At 35.8% G+C, this 20588-nt stretch overlaps 1 protein-coding gene across 1 annotated transcript in view; it reads left to right on the plus strand.

Moving 5' to 3' along the window:
- Positions 1 to 3380: 3380 nt before the first annotated feature.
- SREK1 (splicing regulatory glutamic acid and lysine rich protein 1) overlaps positions 3381 to 20588 on the plus strand; it is a 29837-nt gene continuing 12629 nt past the window's right edge. Inside the window, exons 1-4 of the mRNA XM_081318386.1 lie at positions 3381 to 3582; positions 8091 to 8224; positions 18199 to 18311; positions 18858 to 19022. Of these exons, the coding sequence (XP_081174512.1) occupies positions 3422 to 3582; positions 8091 to 8224; positions 18199 to 18311; positions 18858 to 19022 (573 nt within the window). The 5' untranslated portion in view covers positions 3381 to 3421. The remainder of the gene's footprint in view (positions 3583 to 8090; positions 8225 to 18198; positions 18312 to 18857; positions 19023 to 20588) is intronic.

Genomic DNA, 20588 nt, shown 5'->3' on the forward strand with positions numbered 1-20588 from the left:
GTTAAAAACATTGCCAAAAATTTTCATTGTTTAAAGTAACAGCGCATTGGTGCTTATTGTCTGTTTGCAAGGAAATAAAATTCTGTTTAAAGTTCTTTTGTGGGGAAAAAAACATTGTCAGAATATATGTTTGGAGAGGGATTGTTGGGAAAGTAGCTTACCCAAATAGGAAAACATTTCTTGAAGCCCTGAATGTTTTTCATTTTATCAAAATATATATCTGGAAATTTGATGGAAGAGGTACAAAATGGATCATGTTATCAATTCAGGGTTTTTTTTGTAACAGTTCTTTAAGGAATCAGTTCAAGCGAATTTTTTGGAAAAATTCCCACATATTTATTGTGTAAATATTTTTTTTTACTATTTTTGACGAGTTTAAAAAATGTGTACATACTTGAACACATCTGTGAACACAATCATAGCAATAAGGGACACACAGAACCAAGCCTTTATCATTAATTTGCTGTATACTACTTTTTAAAATAACTATTCCCTTGTCGGCCGCTCTGTAATGTTTTTATTGATCAGCATTTATTCAGCATTCCAGTTTTTTTGTATATAATTAAATTGTTTCTGGATAACACATGAAAAGAATAGATAATAAACTAATGCTCTTTAAAATTATGTGTACTTTATTGGTTTCAATATATGTCAGTTTTGATTTTTATAAATTGTTGAAACTTCTCTCGGAATTTTTTTAAACTTTTAAAACGTTTATTTGAATTAAGTAGAATGTATGAACAAAAAATTTCATATTGATTGCTATTCCTAAAGGTAGACAGATTTACTATTAAATGAAATTAACAGCCGTTTATCAATGGCAACAATGTAGAGAAGATGCTTTTCCAGGTCTTATCAATTATGCTTTGTGGGAGCTCCATTTGCACAATTATTAACACATATCTAGTGCTAATTACTAATGAGAGGAGGAGTGTTGCAAACCAAACAGGCAGTTCATTTTAAAAATATGAGTGTATTTAAAATAATTACAAAGTTGTCAAAACTAGTCGAGGGCTTTTTGCTTAAGACTATTATCCATTTCAGACCCAGAAACCAAGGCGTTCCATAATCTGAACCTTTCCTGGAATCTTTTTCATCCCTGAGCTGGACTGACCCAGAGGGAAATGTCCAAAATTTGAGTGGAGTCTCCAATATTTGCCACGCTGCTTAGGGACCTGAAACCATCTCCAAATTGAGTTGAATCTACCCAAAGGGGAGCTTGCTGAGGATCCCAGTACCAAGAGAATGATGGCTTCTGGGGTCCTGAGGTGTTAGACTGACCCATGAGGGAAATGTCCAAAATTTGAGTGGAATCTCCAATATTTGCCACGCTGCTTAGGGACCTGAAACCATCTCCGAATTGAGCTGAATCTATCGAGAGGGGAGCTTGCTGAGGATCCCAGTACCGAGAGAACGATGGTTTCTGGGGTCCTGAGGACTGACCCAGAGGGAAATGTCCAAAATTTGAGTGGAGTCTCCAATATTTGCCACGCTGCTTAGGGACCTGAAACCATCTCCGAATTGAGTTGAATCTACCCAAAGGGGAGCTTGCTGAGGATTCCAGTACCGAGAGAATGATGGCTTCTGGGGTCCTGAGGACTGACCCAGAGGGAAATGTCCAAAATTTGAGTGGAATCTCCAATATTTGCCACGCTGCTTAGGGACCTGAAACCATCTCCGAATTGAGCTGAATCTATCGAGAGGGGAGCTTGCTGAGGATCCCAGTACCGAGAGAACGATGGTTTCTGGGGTCCTGAGGACTGACCCAGAGGGAAATGTCCAAAATTTGAGTGGAGTCTCCAATATTTGCCACGCTGCTTAGGGACCTGAAACCATCTCCGAATTGAGTTGAATCTACCCAAAGGGGAGCTTGCTGAGGATCCCAGTACCGAGAGAATGATGGCTTCTGGGGTCCTGAGGACTGACCCAGAGGGAAATGTCCAAAATTTGAGTGGAATCTCCAATATTTGCCACGCTGCTTAGGGACCTGAAACCATCTCCGAATTGAGCTGAATCTATCGAGAGGGGAGCTTGCTGAGGATCCCAGTACCGAAAGAACGATGGTTTCTGGGATCCCACGCCTGATCCTTCTTTTTGCCCTTCCCCGCTTTGGAAAGCTTTTCCCGGTTATTCTATTACTGCTTAGATTTTCAAGGAGCCGTGAAAAGACGAGATACAGAATTCAACTGATAAACCACGAGTTCATTTTATGTGAGATTTGTGGGCGCGTACTCAAAATTAGCACGAAAGGTCTGGAAGCATGCCAAAACCAGCCCTCGTTTTGTCCGCAGTCATGTATCTGCCGTCATCAGATTGAGCAGTGGATCCCCAAACCTTAACACAGGGGTCTTCAAACTTGGCCCTTTTATGACTTGTGGACTTCAACTCCCAGAATTCCTCAGCCAGCTTTGCTGGCTGAGGAATTCTGGGAGTTGAAGTCCACAAGTCATAAAAGGGCCAAGTTTGAAGACCCCTGCCTTAACATTTAAAGAGGTGAACGTACTATGGCGCTGAAGCTGACGCAGGAGCCTCAGCCCTGGGATGTGCTTTTAAAACTTGATCTAAAGCTGTATACAACCTAAGACCGCAAACAAAAACCTTACTGCCGTGAAGCAGTTTGGCGCCATAGCCGTATGCATGAAAAATCCACCTGCATTAGACTTCAGGATATTTTCTTTATATATTTATATCAAATATGAGACGAGAAAGAAAATACGGTTAAATAGGCCTTAAGTATAAAGGCTTTAATAATACAGGGTTCACTGTCACAAGAGTTTACAAAATGCCGTGTTGTCATATCCTGCAACCGCCTTCTCTCCCTCTTCCCGCCACTGGTCCCACGTGCACCAACCAGTGAATTTGCTTCATGCGGGGTTTTCGGAGAACGAAGCCAGGGCTTGAGGGAGGAAAGGTTGGACTTCGCAGTGTATTGGTTATTGTACTAGGTCAGGGGTCGGCAACCTCGGCTCTTTTATGACTCGCGGACTTCAACTCCCAGAATTCCTGAGCCAGCTATGCTGGCTCAGGAATTCTGGGAGTTGAAGTCCGCGAGTCATAAAAGAGCCGAGGTTGCCGACCCCTGTACTAGGTATACCTTGACCACAGAACTGTCCTCTCCAACTTGTCCCTTTTCAGACGTGCTGGAGTTGAGTTTCAATAGTATTGAGATAATTCATCACCACTGCTTAACAATGACAGTCCAAAATAGCGACTCCCTCCCTCCCTCCTCTACAAAACAAATATCCCCAGGCAAGCCACACCCGCAGAGCAAGGGCTCTAACGCTTCTCACCTCAGAGAATACCACGTGAACGGAAACATCGCAACGTATATATACTCTAGGAAAAGACGCCTTTTCTATGGTAATTTCCGTCTCCTCTCTTACGTGCGTTGGCTTGGTCAGATAGAGAAATTGCCGCCATCATGATGAACAGCGGTGGAATCGGGGTCCCCCTCGGCTTTCCTTTAACTCCTACTTCGGTTATTCAAGTCACTAATTTATCCTCCGCGGTTACTAGTGAGCAGATGCGGACGCTCTTCGGTTTCCTAGGTGACATTGAGGAGTTGCGCCTTTACCCTCCGGAGTAAGTGAGGCCCGGGAAGCCATAGAGAATGGCGGGAATGACTGTCTTTTAAGAAACGGGGTATATAAATATATATGTGTGTGTGTATAAACTGACCGGATGTTGCGCCCTCCATTTTGCTTGTGAGTGGTTAGTCGTAGCTCCGTTTTGAGGCTTTTACTTTCTGTGAGGATTGTTGCTCGGAGTGAAGATGGCACCTATTCACGGATATATATTTTTTCACTCTTTACCATGGCCGGTTTCGTCTCAGTCCTGCCATTCTTTTCCTTTTCAGTGTTGTGAGAAATGCCTCCGATTTTTGAGGTTAGCGCTTCTTTGTTAGAAGCCCGTTGGAGCTTCGTTAGTTTGGCTTTGAAAAGATAACGGCAGGGAAGCCCTCTAGCTCCTTCTCAGACTTCTCCCTCTCAGTTCATCCAGCCGCTTTAATTGATTCTATTGTGCAGTTACTTGGTAATCAGCCTTATTTCAATCAACCTTACGTCCCTGTAGAGCTGCAGTCCTTCCTTAATTGGAACAGGGTTTAGTGAAATTTCATGGGCTAAACTGCCAATCCAGTACACTTAGGATGTTGTAACATGGTCAGTCACAGATACTGTATCACCTTATGTAAAATCTAAAATCCTGACATATCTTACAGTCTTTCTATAGTGTTCAGGGAAGGTGAATTGTTATGGTTTACCACAAACATTTCTGACCCTTAACATGTTATAATCAAGTACTTAGAATTCTGCATGTGAATGTGCTCTGTGATAAAAGGTAGCAAACATGTCACTGATAGCAGACATGGTTCTTTTTATTAAGATAAACATTAAGGTTAAGAATTCTATATACAAAATCAAATATTTATGTAATTATGCACGCTTTTCTGTTGCTTCACTGATCTGGCATTGAAAAAGTCATGTGCCTAAAAGCTTCCTGAATATTAGAAGAGACTGTAGACTTAATTCTGATGAAGGGCATTCCACAGAAAAGGAAACATAAAAACATAGAGAACTGACATCAGAAAAAAACCCTAATGGTTCATCGAGCCCACCTTTTGAGTTTTTTTATTTTATTTTTTGAATGTTTGTCAGATGATGGACAAGGGTTTATGTTTAAATTCAGTTACTAATGATTGATCCACTGTTTCTCCTTGCTGAGTCTCAGTAAGGACTCTGAAATCAGAGTTTTGAACTTGATAAAAAGTGATGATCACAGAAAATAAAGTCTATAGTGCTATTAAGATTTGGAATTTGAAAACATTGAGTAGGATTTAAGATGGCCAAGAGGCAGCAACCACTGATAACTTCTAGGATAAGAACTTACTTAAAATAGCCATAGTACTTAGGGCTTATTAATATTCTTTTTAGATCAGAAATAATATGTAAGGTTGAAAATATACATAAGAGAATGTTCCTAAAAAAGGCAAGTTGTAGTTAGACAGCATCATCACCAGATGAATTCGTAGCTGGCTGAAACGCAGTACTCAGTGTATGGTCCACAATGGAACTGCATCTACATGGAGGGAAATGTGTACTGGGGTGCCCCATTTGGATGAGGGAATAGATGGGGAACTCATCAGATTTGCAAATGACACCAAGCTGGCAGGAATAGCCAACACTTCAGAAGATAGGCTTAAGATAGAGGTCCCCAATCTTTTGGGCACCAGGGACCGGTTACATGGAGAAAGGTTTTTCTGCTGACAGGAGTGGGGATGGTTTTGTGTGCTGCCTGCATCCCATGGATGGGGCTTTGCTTTTTTTGTGCAGACCAGTTGCTGGCATGCCGCGGCCCGGTACTGGTCCATGAACAGGGGGTTGGGGACCCCTGGCTTAAGATACAGGAGGATCTTGATAGACTTGACCATTGGGCACTATCTAACAAAATAAAATTCAATGGTGAAAAAAGTAAGCTTCTACATTTAGGCAAGAAAAACCAAATGCACAGGTATAGTATAGGTCAGGGATCAGCAACCTGAAACAGTGAAAGAGCCACTCGGAACCGGTTCCCTCACAAAAGGAAAAACTGGGAGCCGCAAAAAATGTGTGTACATGCGCGCATGTGCAGAACAGGGTTTGACTGAAGAGTGGAGCCAAGGCGAGATATGCACCTACCCTGCATATTTGAATTGATTGGTTGAACTTTTTTAGTCCCACTTTTTTTTTTTGGACTGCACATGTCAGAGGACTGGGAGACGGCTGAAAGAGCCGCATGCGGCTCCGGAGCCGCGGGTTGCAGACCTGTGCACTAGCTGCAGAGAGAATTTTGACTAAGATGAGAAATGGAGCTACTATACTAGTTAATCGAAGCATTTTGCTCGTTGCTTTTTTCTCGTTTTTTAGGGTTTTTTTATTTTAGGAAATAATTTTCTTACTTTGATCTTGGCCTCGCTATTCCCAGCTCTTAATTGTAATTTATTCTTAACAGTAAACAATAAAAAACTAAGTTTATTTTTAAATTCTTGACATGTAAAAATATAGAATGCAGAAATGTTTTATTAGAAAAGCCAAAATATACTTAAATCAACATTTACTTTTTATAAATAGACTGTTCCAGCCTTCCAACAATCTCCCTATGAGATTCTGATACGCAGGACATAGAAAAATACTTTCTATTGGTTATTTTCATAAGCCACAGTAAACCATGACATTATTAAATCTTAATTAGCTGGATTTGTGCAGTATGTTCAAATAATGCACCAAGGTTTACAAAACAATAGAATTTGATAAAATAAGATGCTTTAGAAAAAAGAATTTTTAGAGTTGTATTCCTTTTTAATATTTCTTTTGATTTAATAGCAGGAAAGGAATGGGACATCTCTGAAAGAGACAATTACTCAACAGTAAAATATCCAGAATTTGCTCTGCCAAAATAGCTTTTTTGTTACAAAATGCCAGTGGTACGATCCTGGAATTTTGAGATTTTGCATATGGATAACAGGTTGTCCATACTCCTCTTAAGAAAAAACAAACTGTTGGTCACCAACCTTTAATGTTTCTTTCTTGAATTCAAAAGCCTTTTAGTTTCTGCTTACAGCAATCTCTATTCAGCAAATTCAAACTGCACACAGTTGAAGTATTGTATAACTCTAAATACATTCTTGTTGCCCAATTTTGGATTTCATTTTTATGGTTTTCTGAATATGAATTTGCATATTTCACTGCTTCAGTAAATGACCTAAAGTTATCCATGATCTTTCTACTGCTAACCCTAATTCATTGTGATAGTTAACAGTTCTGCCATTTCAGACCCAGTTACCATTTTTGAGTTCAGGGTATTTTGTCTGATTATATATTACTTTGAATTAACTGATGTTGAAATTTTTTTTTTCACTTTTCTGTTTACTCAGTGTGAACAGATTAATAAGTAATTGAATTAATTGAAATATAATTAATATAAATAAAGTATTTGTAGACTTTGATGCATACTTTATTAAGTATTTTCTAATTTGCAATAATCATAAGCTAAAACCGAACCATTTGTGCAATTAGCAATATGTATGAATAGCTTTTAAAAGTTGAATGCCAATGCAAAGGACCCATCATAGGTAGCACTATAATGTTGGAGATGCTACTATTGGCTACAATATTCTAGTTCAGATTTTGATCTTCCATGTCTGCAATTAATCCAATGGCTAAATGTATTAAAATTTCTTGTTTTTGGCTGTTTTGACAGGCCTTGTAACCGAAATATGGAATATTAATAATATATTTAGTTTGATTATCAACATTGTATCACACAATTTGAACCCAAAATAGTTATTTAAGGCTTTTTAAGCCTTTTAAGATTACAACCTGTGCAGAGAAAGATAATTGGAAGCATTTTATATAGACTGAAATACGCTTACTTTGTAAATATTATGTCAAAATATTAAAAATGATCCTGCAAGTTTAATGTCAAAGGAGGAGTGATAATGTAAGAAAGAAATAAGACATTCAAAGAAGACATAGAAGTCAGGTATATTTTGGTAATTTTTTTTGATGGTTTCTGTTAAACCATTTCTTAAATTTCTTAGCATAATTATAGTTCATAAGTCACATATAGAACTTCACATAATGCATTATCTTTATTCCAGTTTAAGTTCAGTTCATAGAAATGTCTAGGCCTAGGAACTAGAAGTTAGCTAAATAGATTAAACTGTGGTTTTTCAAGGTCAGCCTAAGTTGGTTAGAAGGTCTCATTCCTAACCACATATAAATTAATCTGTAGAAGAACCAGGGCTTTTTTTGTCATAGAACGCCCAGAACGGAGTCCCGGCACCTTTTTTGGATGGAACCTTGTAGGGTAGGCAAGGCGGGTTGTATGACATGTGTGAGTTCCGGCACCTTTTTCTTTTACAAAAAAAAACAAAACACTGAGAAGAACTAATATCTTCTGTAATTAAATTCCATGTATATCAGCCTAAGATGCACTAAAAAGATATCAGACAGATAGGTTTTATTTATTTATTTTTTTGGTATAATTGCCTTTGAGCACAGCTTGAAAAAAAGATGAAACTGTAGCATCTAATTGGTTTCTTTTTCTTGCAGCAATGCACCACTCGCTTTTTCCTCCAAAGTATGTTATATTAAGTTTCGGGAGTCTTCAAGTGTTGGTGTGGCCCAGCATCTAACAAACACAGTTTTTATTGACAGAGCTCTGATAGTTGTGCCCTGCGCAGAAGGTTGGTATTTTCAATATTTTTTTTAAAAAAAATTGTGGTCTCCACTCTGTCAGTTTGTTCCATATGTTTTTTTCAGCAATTGGGCAGCAGATGATGCATGTGCATTTGCTGTTCTTCCAATAAAGGAGAACAATAAAAGGAAAGAGAAGATATTACCTGGAATTCTACAAATTTTCAGTGTTTAATTAGTTCTAAAATATGTGGATACTTTCTTTAATGTAATGTAGACTTTTATAAGGGTGAAGACTTGTTTCTTTCACTAATTCTTTTTCTTCCAAAATGTGTTGTTCACCATTTGCCTAGAAAAAGTGAGTTGAACAATACAGATGAAAGCATAGTTATCTCTGAAAATGTCCTAAATATGTTTTTAATTAAATGAGAGTGAGTCCACATCATTACAGCAATAGAAACCATGTTTTTTAGTTTTCATTATGAGTTATGTAGAATAGAGTAATTCTTCCAAGCTAGGTATCATATCTTTTCCAGTAATAAAGTGATACAGAAGATATATTATATAGTTACCTAGTGGGGTCAGCACCACACTAGGATCCCCAGATTGCGTCAGATAATTTCAAAATTGAATATTTTAAAAATTGAATATTTAAAATGACTGAAATCAAATCATCCATAAGAAATAATATATAGCACGGGTGTCAAACTTGCCACACAAACTTGATGTGTCACAACGTATCGCAACTTTTTTTGCATTGTTGGAGCTGGGATGGGTGTGGCCTCCGCTGGCAGCTTGACACCCCTGATATTGCATAAGGTTTGAGCCATTTTAACTTGAGGGTTTTTTTTAATGTCCATGCCATTTTCAAGGCAAAGGCCTGCCTAAAAAGCTATTCCTGTATTTACTTCTAATATCATTGGAATTTTAGTTGTGGGATGTTCTATGGGCTTAATTGGACTATGTTAATATTAGGGTACATTTATTTTGTATAGTAGTGTTGCAAAATATTTATATAATCAGTTATTCCTACATTAGCTTTGGTTTTTATTAGCTCACTATTTATACCTGAATGCCACTTTTGTAGCTTCAGTAGAGAGGCAAGAAAGTGGAATAGCCTTGCAGGTAAGAGAGGATTTTGAAAAGTGGTATTACTAATGATTCATTCATAGTTCATTGTTGGTAGAAAGGAAAAAGTTGGGAACAGCAGCTGAAAACTACAGGTGGTTTTAATTCAGGCAAAAGTTCAGGCAAATGTTAAAAGATGAGATTTTGAACAACAATATAAATAATTCAAAATTGAGGATACAAATGAAATGGCACTCAGTGAAGGCACAGCATGTTTCAAAACTCAACAGTTGATTGCCCAGTGCAACCTTATAGCTGTAGCTATGTTCCAGAGTTTAAACTCTAGGCATATATTATCCTTCTGAATTAAAATTATTTGGTGGGATACAGGATGACCCTTGGAGGTGGCTGACTTACTTTTTCTAGGCTGGGCACCACTGATTTCAGCATTGCCATTTTTTTATGTTTCTAGACTGCCCATCTCACTCAGGGAGGGACATTTGCAGCCTTTACATCCTCAGCCTTTTGTTTTCTATAAATCAGTTAAAAATGTAGAATTAACAGCATCTGGTTCCTTTCATGAACTGCTCTTGCTGTTACAAAGTTTCTTCCAATAGTCAAAGTCTTCCTTTCTGAAATTTAAATTATTTTTTTTGGTTATTTAGTCTTTGGAATGAGAGAGAATTGATTTGATTTCTTGTAACATCCCTTCAGATATTTAAAGAGTTCTATCATATTTTTCCTCGGTTGTGTTTTTTACCCTCAAGTCTAAGCATGTACAATCTTTGCAATATCACTTCGTATTATGTAGTTTCTAGTTCCTCATTGCTCTTCTCTCTTTGAATCCTCCTTGAAGTACTAAACTATTCTAATCAAAACAGAAAGAAGTAGAAAGAGTGTTTGCCATGATTCAGGCAGATTATATTTGCCTTTTTATAAGTATTATTCCCAGGCTATATATTTTCCATCCTATGCTTGTACGTGTAATGGTTGTTTCCTAAAGAAAAGTTTTGTACTTATTTCTGATTAATTTTATTCTCTTACTTTTAGACCATTCCCCAAATCTCTCAAGTTCATTGCTTATTTTAGTACTGACTTTGGGGGCATTAGCTAGCTCATTGTGTTATATTCTCCGCAAATTTTAGAAGCATTTTCTTTTCTTCATCCAAGTGATTAATAAAAATATTGAAGAGTTGAAGACACAAGACTGATCTTTGTGGCATTCCGTACTTCTCTGATTTGATGAGCAACCATCAATATGCACACTCTGAGTATGATGACCCAGCTGTGTCCGCTTCATTGTCACCCAGTCCTTACTTAACTATCTTGCTAATAATGTCATGGGTTACTTATTGAAATTTTTGTGCTGTAAATATACAGCATTCCCAAAATGTGTTCAAGAAGTACTCAGTCAATGACATAAGGCTACTTTGACAAGATTTGTCAGTACTAACATTTGGTAAGTATATTTTTCCAAATTAATTTCTTATCTGCCGGTGGAGCTGAGAACTGCCCCCGACCTCCGATCATTCCGCCGGGGCCTGAAGACCTGGCTCTTCGAGCTCTCGGGCCCAGACTGAGGAGAAATTTTAATTTGGGGTTCTTTTTAATCGACTACAGGGCCAATTTAATATTTTTTAATTTGGTTCTTAAGTTTTGTATTTTGGATTTTAATTCCCTGTAAACCGCCCTGAGTCCTCAGGGAATAGGGCGGTATATAAATATAACTAAATAAATAAATAAAATAAAATCTTCTCCAAAATTTTCCTAAATATTGATGTCACTCTGACTGGCACATACTTTTCTTAATCTTTTTCCTCTCTTTGAAGATAGGGACATTATTGTCTCTCCTCTAGTCATCTGGCAGTTGCTCAGTTCTCGAGGAATTCAAGACAATTACTTATTTCCTAGCATGCAGTTCACCTGGCCCTGGAAATTTAAACTCATTCAAAATAAAAAAGATGATCCCCAGCTATGTTTCTGTTATTCCCAAGCTTCAGCCACAGAATTTAAAGGGTTCATTTAGGTTACTGAGTACAACTCCAGATTAAAGCATCTCAGCCTACTGCTTTTCATAATTTCTTGACAAAATTCTTTTGTTCATTGGGGAAAAAAAACTAGCTGTATTTACTTTATCTGTTAGTATTTTGCCATCTTCATTTTTATTTATTGTGAATGTATCTAAAAAAGTCCTTTCTGTTGATCTTAGCATTGTTAGCTTATGCTAAACTGTTGCTTTCCAGAAACCATCTGAGCAGTTCTACGCAGCCTGTCTATTGGCTTCCTTTGTTACTGGAACACTCCATTTTTCTCACTTTTTTATTTTTCTTTTGCAATGTCTTTATCCAATTAATATAGTTTTTGTTTATCATTTTAATGAATGACTGTAGAATGGGAAGCTCCCTTGATAGGTCTGTGTGTAATCTGAAAGTTTGTTTTACGAAGTCCATTTTTTATTTTTGTTTTAAATTAGCTTCATAGCTCTTTGGGCTTTGGAAGATTATTTGCTAAAATACAAATATCAAAAAAGTATGGTGCTGTTACATCTTTACTTGCTTTTCTTAGTCCTTATAATTTTGTCACAATTCTTGATAAACTTAAGTCTGTGAAATCTTTGATTAAGTATCATGAAGAAAATAAAGCAAATATATATACAGATTTTTTTTCCTTCCATTCAGTCGTGTTTAATTCTCATTGTCTGCCTGTAGAAGGCCCTGCAGTTTTCTTCGCAAGATTTTTCAGAAGTGGTTTGCCACTGCCTCCTTCCTAGGGCTGAGAGAAAGGGATTGGCCCAAGATTACCGACCCAGCTTTGTGCCTGAACTGGAAATAGAACTCACAGTTTCCTGGTTTCTAGCCTGATGCTTTAACCATTATACCAGACTATTACTATATATAGAATGGAATATGTTAATTATATTACAGTTATATACTTTGACTTCAGGGAACACAATGTGGAAAAGTTCTGTTTTAAGTAACAGGTTTTTTCTAGTGCAAAAATGTGCACATATTTAGATAGAGAATATTACAAATGAGTTTCTTTATTTCATTTTAAAAACAAAATTGATACGAATGATGACAAAAGTATTAATAAGTTAAGTTATGTGATTTTTACTAAATCATTTTGTTTGTACTGATATTTTATATGGTTTATTCAGGAAGAGCAAATGTATAAAAATACTGCTTTATTGTGTGTATTCCCTTTGTCTACAATATATTGGAGTAGCTTCATTAAACTAGCATAGTTATCAAAGGTTACATATTGTACATCTTTGAATTTTTTAGTCTTAATATATTGACTTGTACTTCTGATCTAAATTATAATCTCACTTGTATTTTTATATTTGATTCCTAATAAGGATACAACAGAGAATGTACCATATCTCTCTCATGTATCTGTGGAGTTTCCATGCCTGGAGTAGAGCATATGAAAAGACAATTTCTGTTCTTCTACTTGTTATTATGCAAAAAACAGTTGAAAAAGACACAGATTTCTCAAACTGAAAAATCTCTCTTTACTAACTTTAGTTCTTTGCTACTAGACTAATGCAGAGGATTTAGTGGTGTTCTTTAGCCCTATACTCTCCCTTTATATTTGGCTCAATAATGTGAATTAACAGAAAGCGAAGTTATATATATTACAATGGCACTTAGATAAGTTATAATTCCTCCCTCAATGAGTTATTAGATTTTTAAAAATGCATTTCCTATTATGTGGTATAAAGTCAATAAGATACTACAGCAAGGATTATGCATATAATCTATCAGCTTGAATTTTGTCTATAACTTATCAATTTAACTGCATGGGATACAAAATCGATACATGTAAAACAGTTGAAGAGAATGCAGCAATCATTGGCATTTACTCCTTCCTCCAGAGTAAATTCTTTTTTCCAAACCTCTGAATTTATGTGATGATCTTCCCAACTTTGTACTTCCCAGATATGTTAAATTTCAGTTAATAGAATTTTTAGTCAGCTGTTTTTGCTGAGAATTTGAGGAATTCATTAAACACAGTGGAAAGATACTTGGATTGGGAAGGATTATTTTACCAATAAGCCTACTAAAAGTAAGCCTATTAGCAGCTATTCCAAAGTAAGTATGCAAAACTATTCCTCTGCAGTCAGTGCTGGGTAAATATAATGTCTTAATTATTTAAATTTTGAGATTAATTACAAGTCATTCATATGGTTTTATTAAAGTAAAATGCTCAGATCAAATCCATAGGCTTGTATATTAGCAAACTCAGCAGCTTCCTTGGATTTCATATGAAAAGTGGAGAGTTACATAGGATGTAGAGCACAAGTGCTCTGTTGATCTACTTTCTACGGGGAAATCCAAATGGTGTGAAAGCTAATATTTATGAATTTATTATTGTACAAAATCCAGACACAAAAAGACAAGGGGAGGGAAGAATGTTGAGACCTTTTAAAAATGTTCATCTTGTCTGTCAGGGTATTACTCTCAGCATTGCATGGCAATGGCTTCACTGAATATTAAAATGATGTCAAATACATAATTCATACTTCATGACTACCGGTAACTTTGTGATTTTGGATACAGTGAAACATCACATTGTCACAATGCATGGTCCTCTTCTCATTTTATGTGTATTTGAGATTTCTCTCTGACTTTGGTCTAGTTTGAGAGAAGACGAGATTGAAATACATCTGATACCACCTTTAATCATCATTCTAAACTTTTATGTCCACATTTTCTGGTAGATGGATTTTGACTATTAATTTGGTTTTGTATGTTTTCTCTGTGTGATATTTGTGCATTATTAGATGACTAGACTGGCCAAGGCAGACCTGTTACACTTGCCTGAATTAGGCATTGTTTGCCATGCCACTAAACCTGCCGCCAAGTGACAACTTCATGGGGGAAATGAGAACGAAGTCTGGCCTGCAGAAGATGGACGCCCTGTCTCTGTTTTATTATTTTGTTTTGCTTTATTTTTCTTCTTCTTTTTTTTAATTTTGTCCCTTTCTTGCTGTAATTCTTTTGTTTCTACTTGTGAACTGGTTTTTCAGTTCTGTAAAAATGCTGTTCTGTTACAGGAATTCATAACTCATTTTAAACTTATCCTGTGGAACTAATACTGTGTCAGTAAGAGCTGACATAATCCTAAAGTCAGTTTAGATTTTGCATTTAAACTGTAAGTGCAATTTTAAGTTTATAAAATTTGAAATCAGTGGAAATACTTTCTCTTAATTAGGACTATGTTGATTATCAAATGAAGTGATCAAATTGTTTATATTATCTCCATATAATTCAGTTTCTATATTATTGCTTTCTCTGGACTTAGTTTTGAAGTATTCATTTCTTCTGAAATGTCTTCAGAAACTTTCCTATCCCAATGCTCCCACCCTGAATCTCTCTGTTACTTTTCAAAATATGTATTTGAGCAAATGTTCTCCTTCATGTCTACGTTTTATGCAAGCCTGTTGAGATTTCCCATTGAGATTTGAACTGCAGAGTATATAAATATATCGGTAATATGATATATGTCGAGAAGGCTAATGTTATTTCAAGACTAATAGGTTTTCTATTTATTTAATTTTGATATTCAATATACTAATTTCTGTAACAAATTTAAAAAAAAATAGGGAATACTCAGAATAACCTTGTGCTGACCAGTGTTTGTTTTGTATATTGTCTTCTCTTCACTGTAGCATTCTGTGAGAAGGTGACAAGCATCTCTTTTTTTTTCTTGCATCTTGGCACATGATTATGACAGTCTATCTTGGATTAACAGACACATAGAATTTGAATATTTTCTACAGAAACTTTCCAAGAACAATACCTTTTGTTACTTTTTTTTTTGCAACAGGGATGAGAATTCACAAATTATTTTTGGCATCTTTTATCATTGTTTTGCATATCTTTTTTCTTTAATAAAAATATTTTACTGTGTTCTGATAATTTTATGAATAAATAGGGAATTACATAATTAACAGTAGATCTTACTAGAAATTTTGATTGATCTAATGGACCAGCAGGATCTATGCTAGAACTACAAATTATTTAGAAATATAAAGGTGGCCTAAAGTAAGGGGCTAAAACTTTTGATAGCAGCTTTAAATTGACAATTAAATTGCATAGATTGAAAGTAGTAGGTAGAGTTACTAATCAGTTTAAAATGACATTGTCTAAGGTAAAGGTTCCCCCGCACATGCGTGCTAGTCGTTTCTGACTCTAGGGGCCGGTGCTCATCTCCGTTTCAAAGCCGAAGAGCCAGCACTTGTCCGAGGAAGTCTCCGTGGTCATGTGGCCGGCATGACTAGACGCCAAAGGCGCACGGAACGCTGTTACCTTCCCACTGTAGTGGTCCCTATTTTTCTACTTGCATTTTTACGTGCTTTCGAACTGCTAGGTTGGCAGAAGCTGGGACGAGTAACAGGCGCTCACTCTGTTACGTGGCACTCGGGATTCGACCTGCCAAACTGCTGACCTTCTGATTGACAAGCTCAGCGTCCTAACCCACTGAGCCACCGTGTCCCTGACATAGTCTAGTTCTGAGTAAAAACCGTTTTGTGCATCTCCATGCTTTACATCATTGCTTTTAAGTATCATTTCAGCCATCACCAGTGCTGAGTGTTGTGCACTTAAGGAGTTCTTTGCAAAAATAACTTGGAATACATTTTTATGAATTTTCATTCTTACCTTTTTATGATTATACCGAAAACATGCAGTTATATTTAGTCTGGAATAATTTACTGAAATAAAACTTTGAGTCTTGCACAAGTTCAGTGAGGTACAGTTGGGCCCTTTCTGGATATAAGTATATTTATTTATTTTATTTATTTATTCAATTTATATACCGCCCTTCTCCCGTAGCAGATGTTTTTAAAAAATCTTTTATTTTCTTTAGTTTTGAAGATAGATATTCATTTTTTTGCTTTTTGAAAAGAGGCTTGTTTTCTAGTAACTTAGTAACATGTAGGTATGATAGCTTAGAAAGTTAGGTATTTACTATAAGTTGCTATGCTGTTATATTTACTTGGCCACCCACTGATCAAAAGTTCCTTAATTAAGTGAGAGAAGCTACTTTATGACTTTTCACTTCTTGTATCATTTCCCATACTGCTTCCAGGAATGAGGAAATTTACAGGGGTGAGGAAAACCATTGAAAATTAGTTACTTCCCTTTTTGATTGATGGATATCTCTATTGGATTAAAACGTCTTTTATCAGTAGGGGAAATCCCAATTAGATACAGTCATGGAAGACTGCAGTTTATAAGCATTTATTTTGGAATGTGCAATTGAATTCTATGGGCCTATAGAACGATAGGGAATTGGGTTTGAAATACTTTCATTTAAATGCAGCCCACTTACCATTTCGGTCAAGATTCTATTATTTTTAAATCCATTCAATCAAGTGAAAGTGTAATATGGTTTTTATGTTGCTGGTCTATTCTTTCCTGTCAGCTAAAGTCTGCAGTGTTTCAACTTTTATATATAAAAAGCTTTAAATTATATCATTCAAAAACTCAAACTGCCAGAAAGTTTAATGTAGATCTTCAGGCAGCTTTTTAACATCAGAAACATCTTCCCCTTTTTGAAGTGGAATATCTTTTTTGAGCTTAATATGGAGATCTGCATTGTTATCTACGTTATATCTTTGGCTTTTTAATGGAACATCAAGATTATAGCATTAGTGGATTACTTGGTGAGGCTTTTAAAATAAGAAATAATAAAAAATACTGTGTATTTTTTCTTATTATAAATGCCATTATAATTCTAGATAATGGATCTCTGAGGCCAGATTGACTTAAATTCTTATGTTTACTCTAATAAGTAACAGTTACTTCAGACAGTGGTGGCTCCTTGGCAGAATACTTTGCCATCTTTAGTGTGTAATATCTGGCTTAGTCTGTGCTTAAAATATTTACTTTTGGATTGTTTGGGCATAATCCACAAATATAGTAGTTAGCTGCTGTAAAGCATCTTAAGAGTAGTATAAATTCATTTTCAGTGAAGATCAATGCAGTAGTAACCATTATTTAAATATAGATAACCATAGTGTAAAATAATTTTTATTTAATTATTTAAAGTATTTTTATCCTGATGTTCAATCCGTAATGTGAAGCATTTCTGAGTTAAGAACTTGAGCAATTTTATTGAGGTAAGCCTTGCTCCCTAAATATGTATAGCAAGAGACAAAATCTCCTTGTCATCTTGTAAAAACAACAGTGATCTGTTTCACTGACACTATGCAGATATAACAAACATTGTGTCAGTGATCAAGTAAATATTTTTGTAAAGTCTAGATTACACTATCCCTCATAATGCTACAGAACTGTGAGCCTTGTTAGGTCAAAGTACTTACGCTACGAATCATTATGTTTCTTGCCTTGCTTGATTTGTTGTACCAGATTGAGAACTGGTGATCAACTGGCAATATTTTTCACAGCCACTTACAGCCGAAGAAAAGGCCAGTTTTTGCTTAGCACACTCCTGTTTCCTCTTTTTTCTTTTTGACTGATTTGGTTATTTGCCATTTCTGGGGATTAAACTTTAAAAAATGTTCTTCTTTTCTGTATCTGATGTTCTGTGTGCTATTAGTGATGCAGTCAACACGAACGGTTGTCATGTGTAACACACCTTTCGATCACCGTGAAACAACGTCCTGCGAAAGCGTCCATGCTTGATATCGTTTGGTTCATGAACATTAAGTTTCCAGTACAGGTGACCCATAGCTCAAAGTGTTAAATAATTATCTACTCATTGTACAGTTTTTAAAGTAAAAATCCGGTAATGAGATTGTAGTTTTGCTCACTTACTGTTCCTAGTGGAGTATGGGAAAGAAAAATGTGTGTTGTTTTGCTTTTTTAAAAGGCTGTTGTAGTTTTTTTTTCATTTATTATATTTAAGTTGAAGGGAAATAGTAAGTAGAAGAATAAAATTTGAAAGGTGGCCTTACTTTTGGTAACAAAACCATTTTGCTCTTCAGGTAAAATTCCAGATGAAGCCAAAGCCCTCTCTCTCTTAGCTCCTGCCCCAACAATAACAAGTCTGATTCCTGGTGGAGGGTTGCTTCCTATACCAACGCCTCCCGTGAGTTCAGTAAGTAATGGTGGATGTAATAATGCAGCTGATTCAGTTACATTTTGGGTAAGTGGTCCATGGTAGGGATGGCTTTTAAACAAACTAATGTGTTAAAATCCAAAGTAAGGTGGGGCATTTATTAGGATAAGTCCAACATCCTTAATATAGCAAGATTTAGTCTTCACCAGAAGCCTATATTAGCAAAGAGGACCAGAAGAAAATAGAAAGAAAAAAAGTAATGTTAAAGCTAGAATTTTTACAGATTGGTGCTGTCTTGCATAGAAAGCTGCTAAAGTTTCTGGCTTTAAAAGGATTGAAGCTTTGCAGTATTTCTATTATTCAGTCTTTGTACATTCTTTTCTGCTAACAATATTGCCTTATTGCCCAGAAGTTCAAAGAATTATTCCTTCATTTTTTAAAACTGAAGATGTACTTTTTTATAGTGTTTTCAGTATGTAGTGTTTTCGGATAATTTTAAATAATTTAAATAATTTTTTTATTGATCCAAAGCAGAAGAAAGACCCTATGCTTGTTTATAGAAATTTCCCTATTTTCTATTTACAGATAGGAATTTCCCTTGGTCCACTAGGAGCTATACCAGCAGCAACATTGGATCATAACATTACAGCCATTGGAGACATACCCCAGCCACCCATTATGGGCAATGTGGATCCTTCCAAGATTGATGAAATTAGAAGGACTGTATATGTTGGAAACCTGAATTCCCAGGTAAGCATTTCTATTACAGAAGAATACATTAATAAAAAGTATAACTGCTTATTTTGTCACTTGTGTATAATTGCAGTTTGCTACATTCTCTCCATCAGATCCAGTTACCTTGGTCTTTCACATAAGCAAAGTCTGGGAAAGCTGTTAAGTCAGAGGTCACAGTGACATGAGATCTTTGCATAAAGATTCATATGGTCCTTGTTTAATGATGGCTGTTCTGATGTCAGAACTGCTGTTGCTAAGTGGCAGTTCTAATAACGCACCAATGTAGCAATATTTTATGTATTTATTATTTTAATTTACATGGCTGCCCATCCCAAATTCATGATTCTGGCTGGTTAACAGTATTTAAAAATACAAAAATAGAAAAAAAACACCCAAAATGGAACATATAAAACAACAGCTGGGTTAAAAAGAGATGCATAACCAATACCTGGGCTCAACTCCATGGGTTCACCTCTAGTCCAGGGGCAAAACCAAGTTTTTAAGGTCTTAGGCTAGCCCAGGGGTAGGCAATCTTGGCTCTTTTATGACTCGTGGATTTCAACTCCCAGAATTCCTGAGCCAGCCATACTAGCTCAGGAATTCTGGGAGTTGAAGTCCACAAGTCATAAAAGAGCCAAGGTTGCCTACCCCTGGGCTAGACTGAAAAGTTGGAGCCAATCTGATCTTTATGAGGATAATGCATTATTATATGTATTTGTCCCCACATACACACTTCCCCCCCCCCCCCCCTATTTTTTGCCATCCAACTCCAGTGGACTCTGTGGCATACAAAGCTCTGGAGAAAATATAAAAACAGCTAAAAACATTTAATCAAGTAGACAGTCAAACTAAAATAATCCCAATAGACAGCAAAATCAATAAAACGGAGCATTGAAAAAGTAGTAACATCTCATTTTCACATTGGCTATATGTCTTATACATGTTATATAACTTCTCTGGTGTCAAATACCATTGGTACATCATTCTGTAAAAATTGTATCTTAAATTACTTATGAACGGATTGCCTATAGACATAGACTTTGTACATATAAATATAAGGAAATATTCTAATACAAATTAGAATAGGTTACAGTAAGTTAAGTAAGCATACATGAGTATATGTGCTTATAGATATATTTATTAGATAATGTATGTAGAATAACTTGTTCTAATGCTATATTTTATTTTTGATGTATTTTTTCACTTTTTTAAGCACTTGTTATTTTTTTATAATATATGTATTTTATTTTGCTTTTTATTTTTCTGTTATTTTAAGAGCAATAATATAGATTATTAAAAATATTTTAAAGTATAATATACTGTAAATTTTAGTTTCTTTATTTCCACTCTCTTCCACTGATCCATCTGTATATTGTAACCATTTTATTATGCAGTCCTTGACTTGTTCCTCTTCAGTTTTAAATTTCAACAAAGTTTGTAGAGTTTTGCAATCACATGTCCATTTGTACACCATTAGTTTTCAGATTCCATATTAAGTTATTCAATCTCCATTACTGTTTTATCTGTATTAAATCTTTCTTTTAATTGTGCGTATGAGAAACATTGAAAACCAAAACTTGC

Source organism: Vipera berus (genome assembly GCF_964194415.1).
Source record: "Vipera berus genome assembly, chromosome: 2".
NCBI classification, from domain to species: domain Eukaryota; kingdom Metazoa; phylum Chordata; class Lepidosauria; order Squamata; family Viperidae; genus Vipera; species Vipera berus.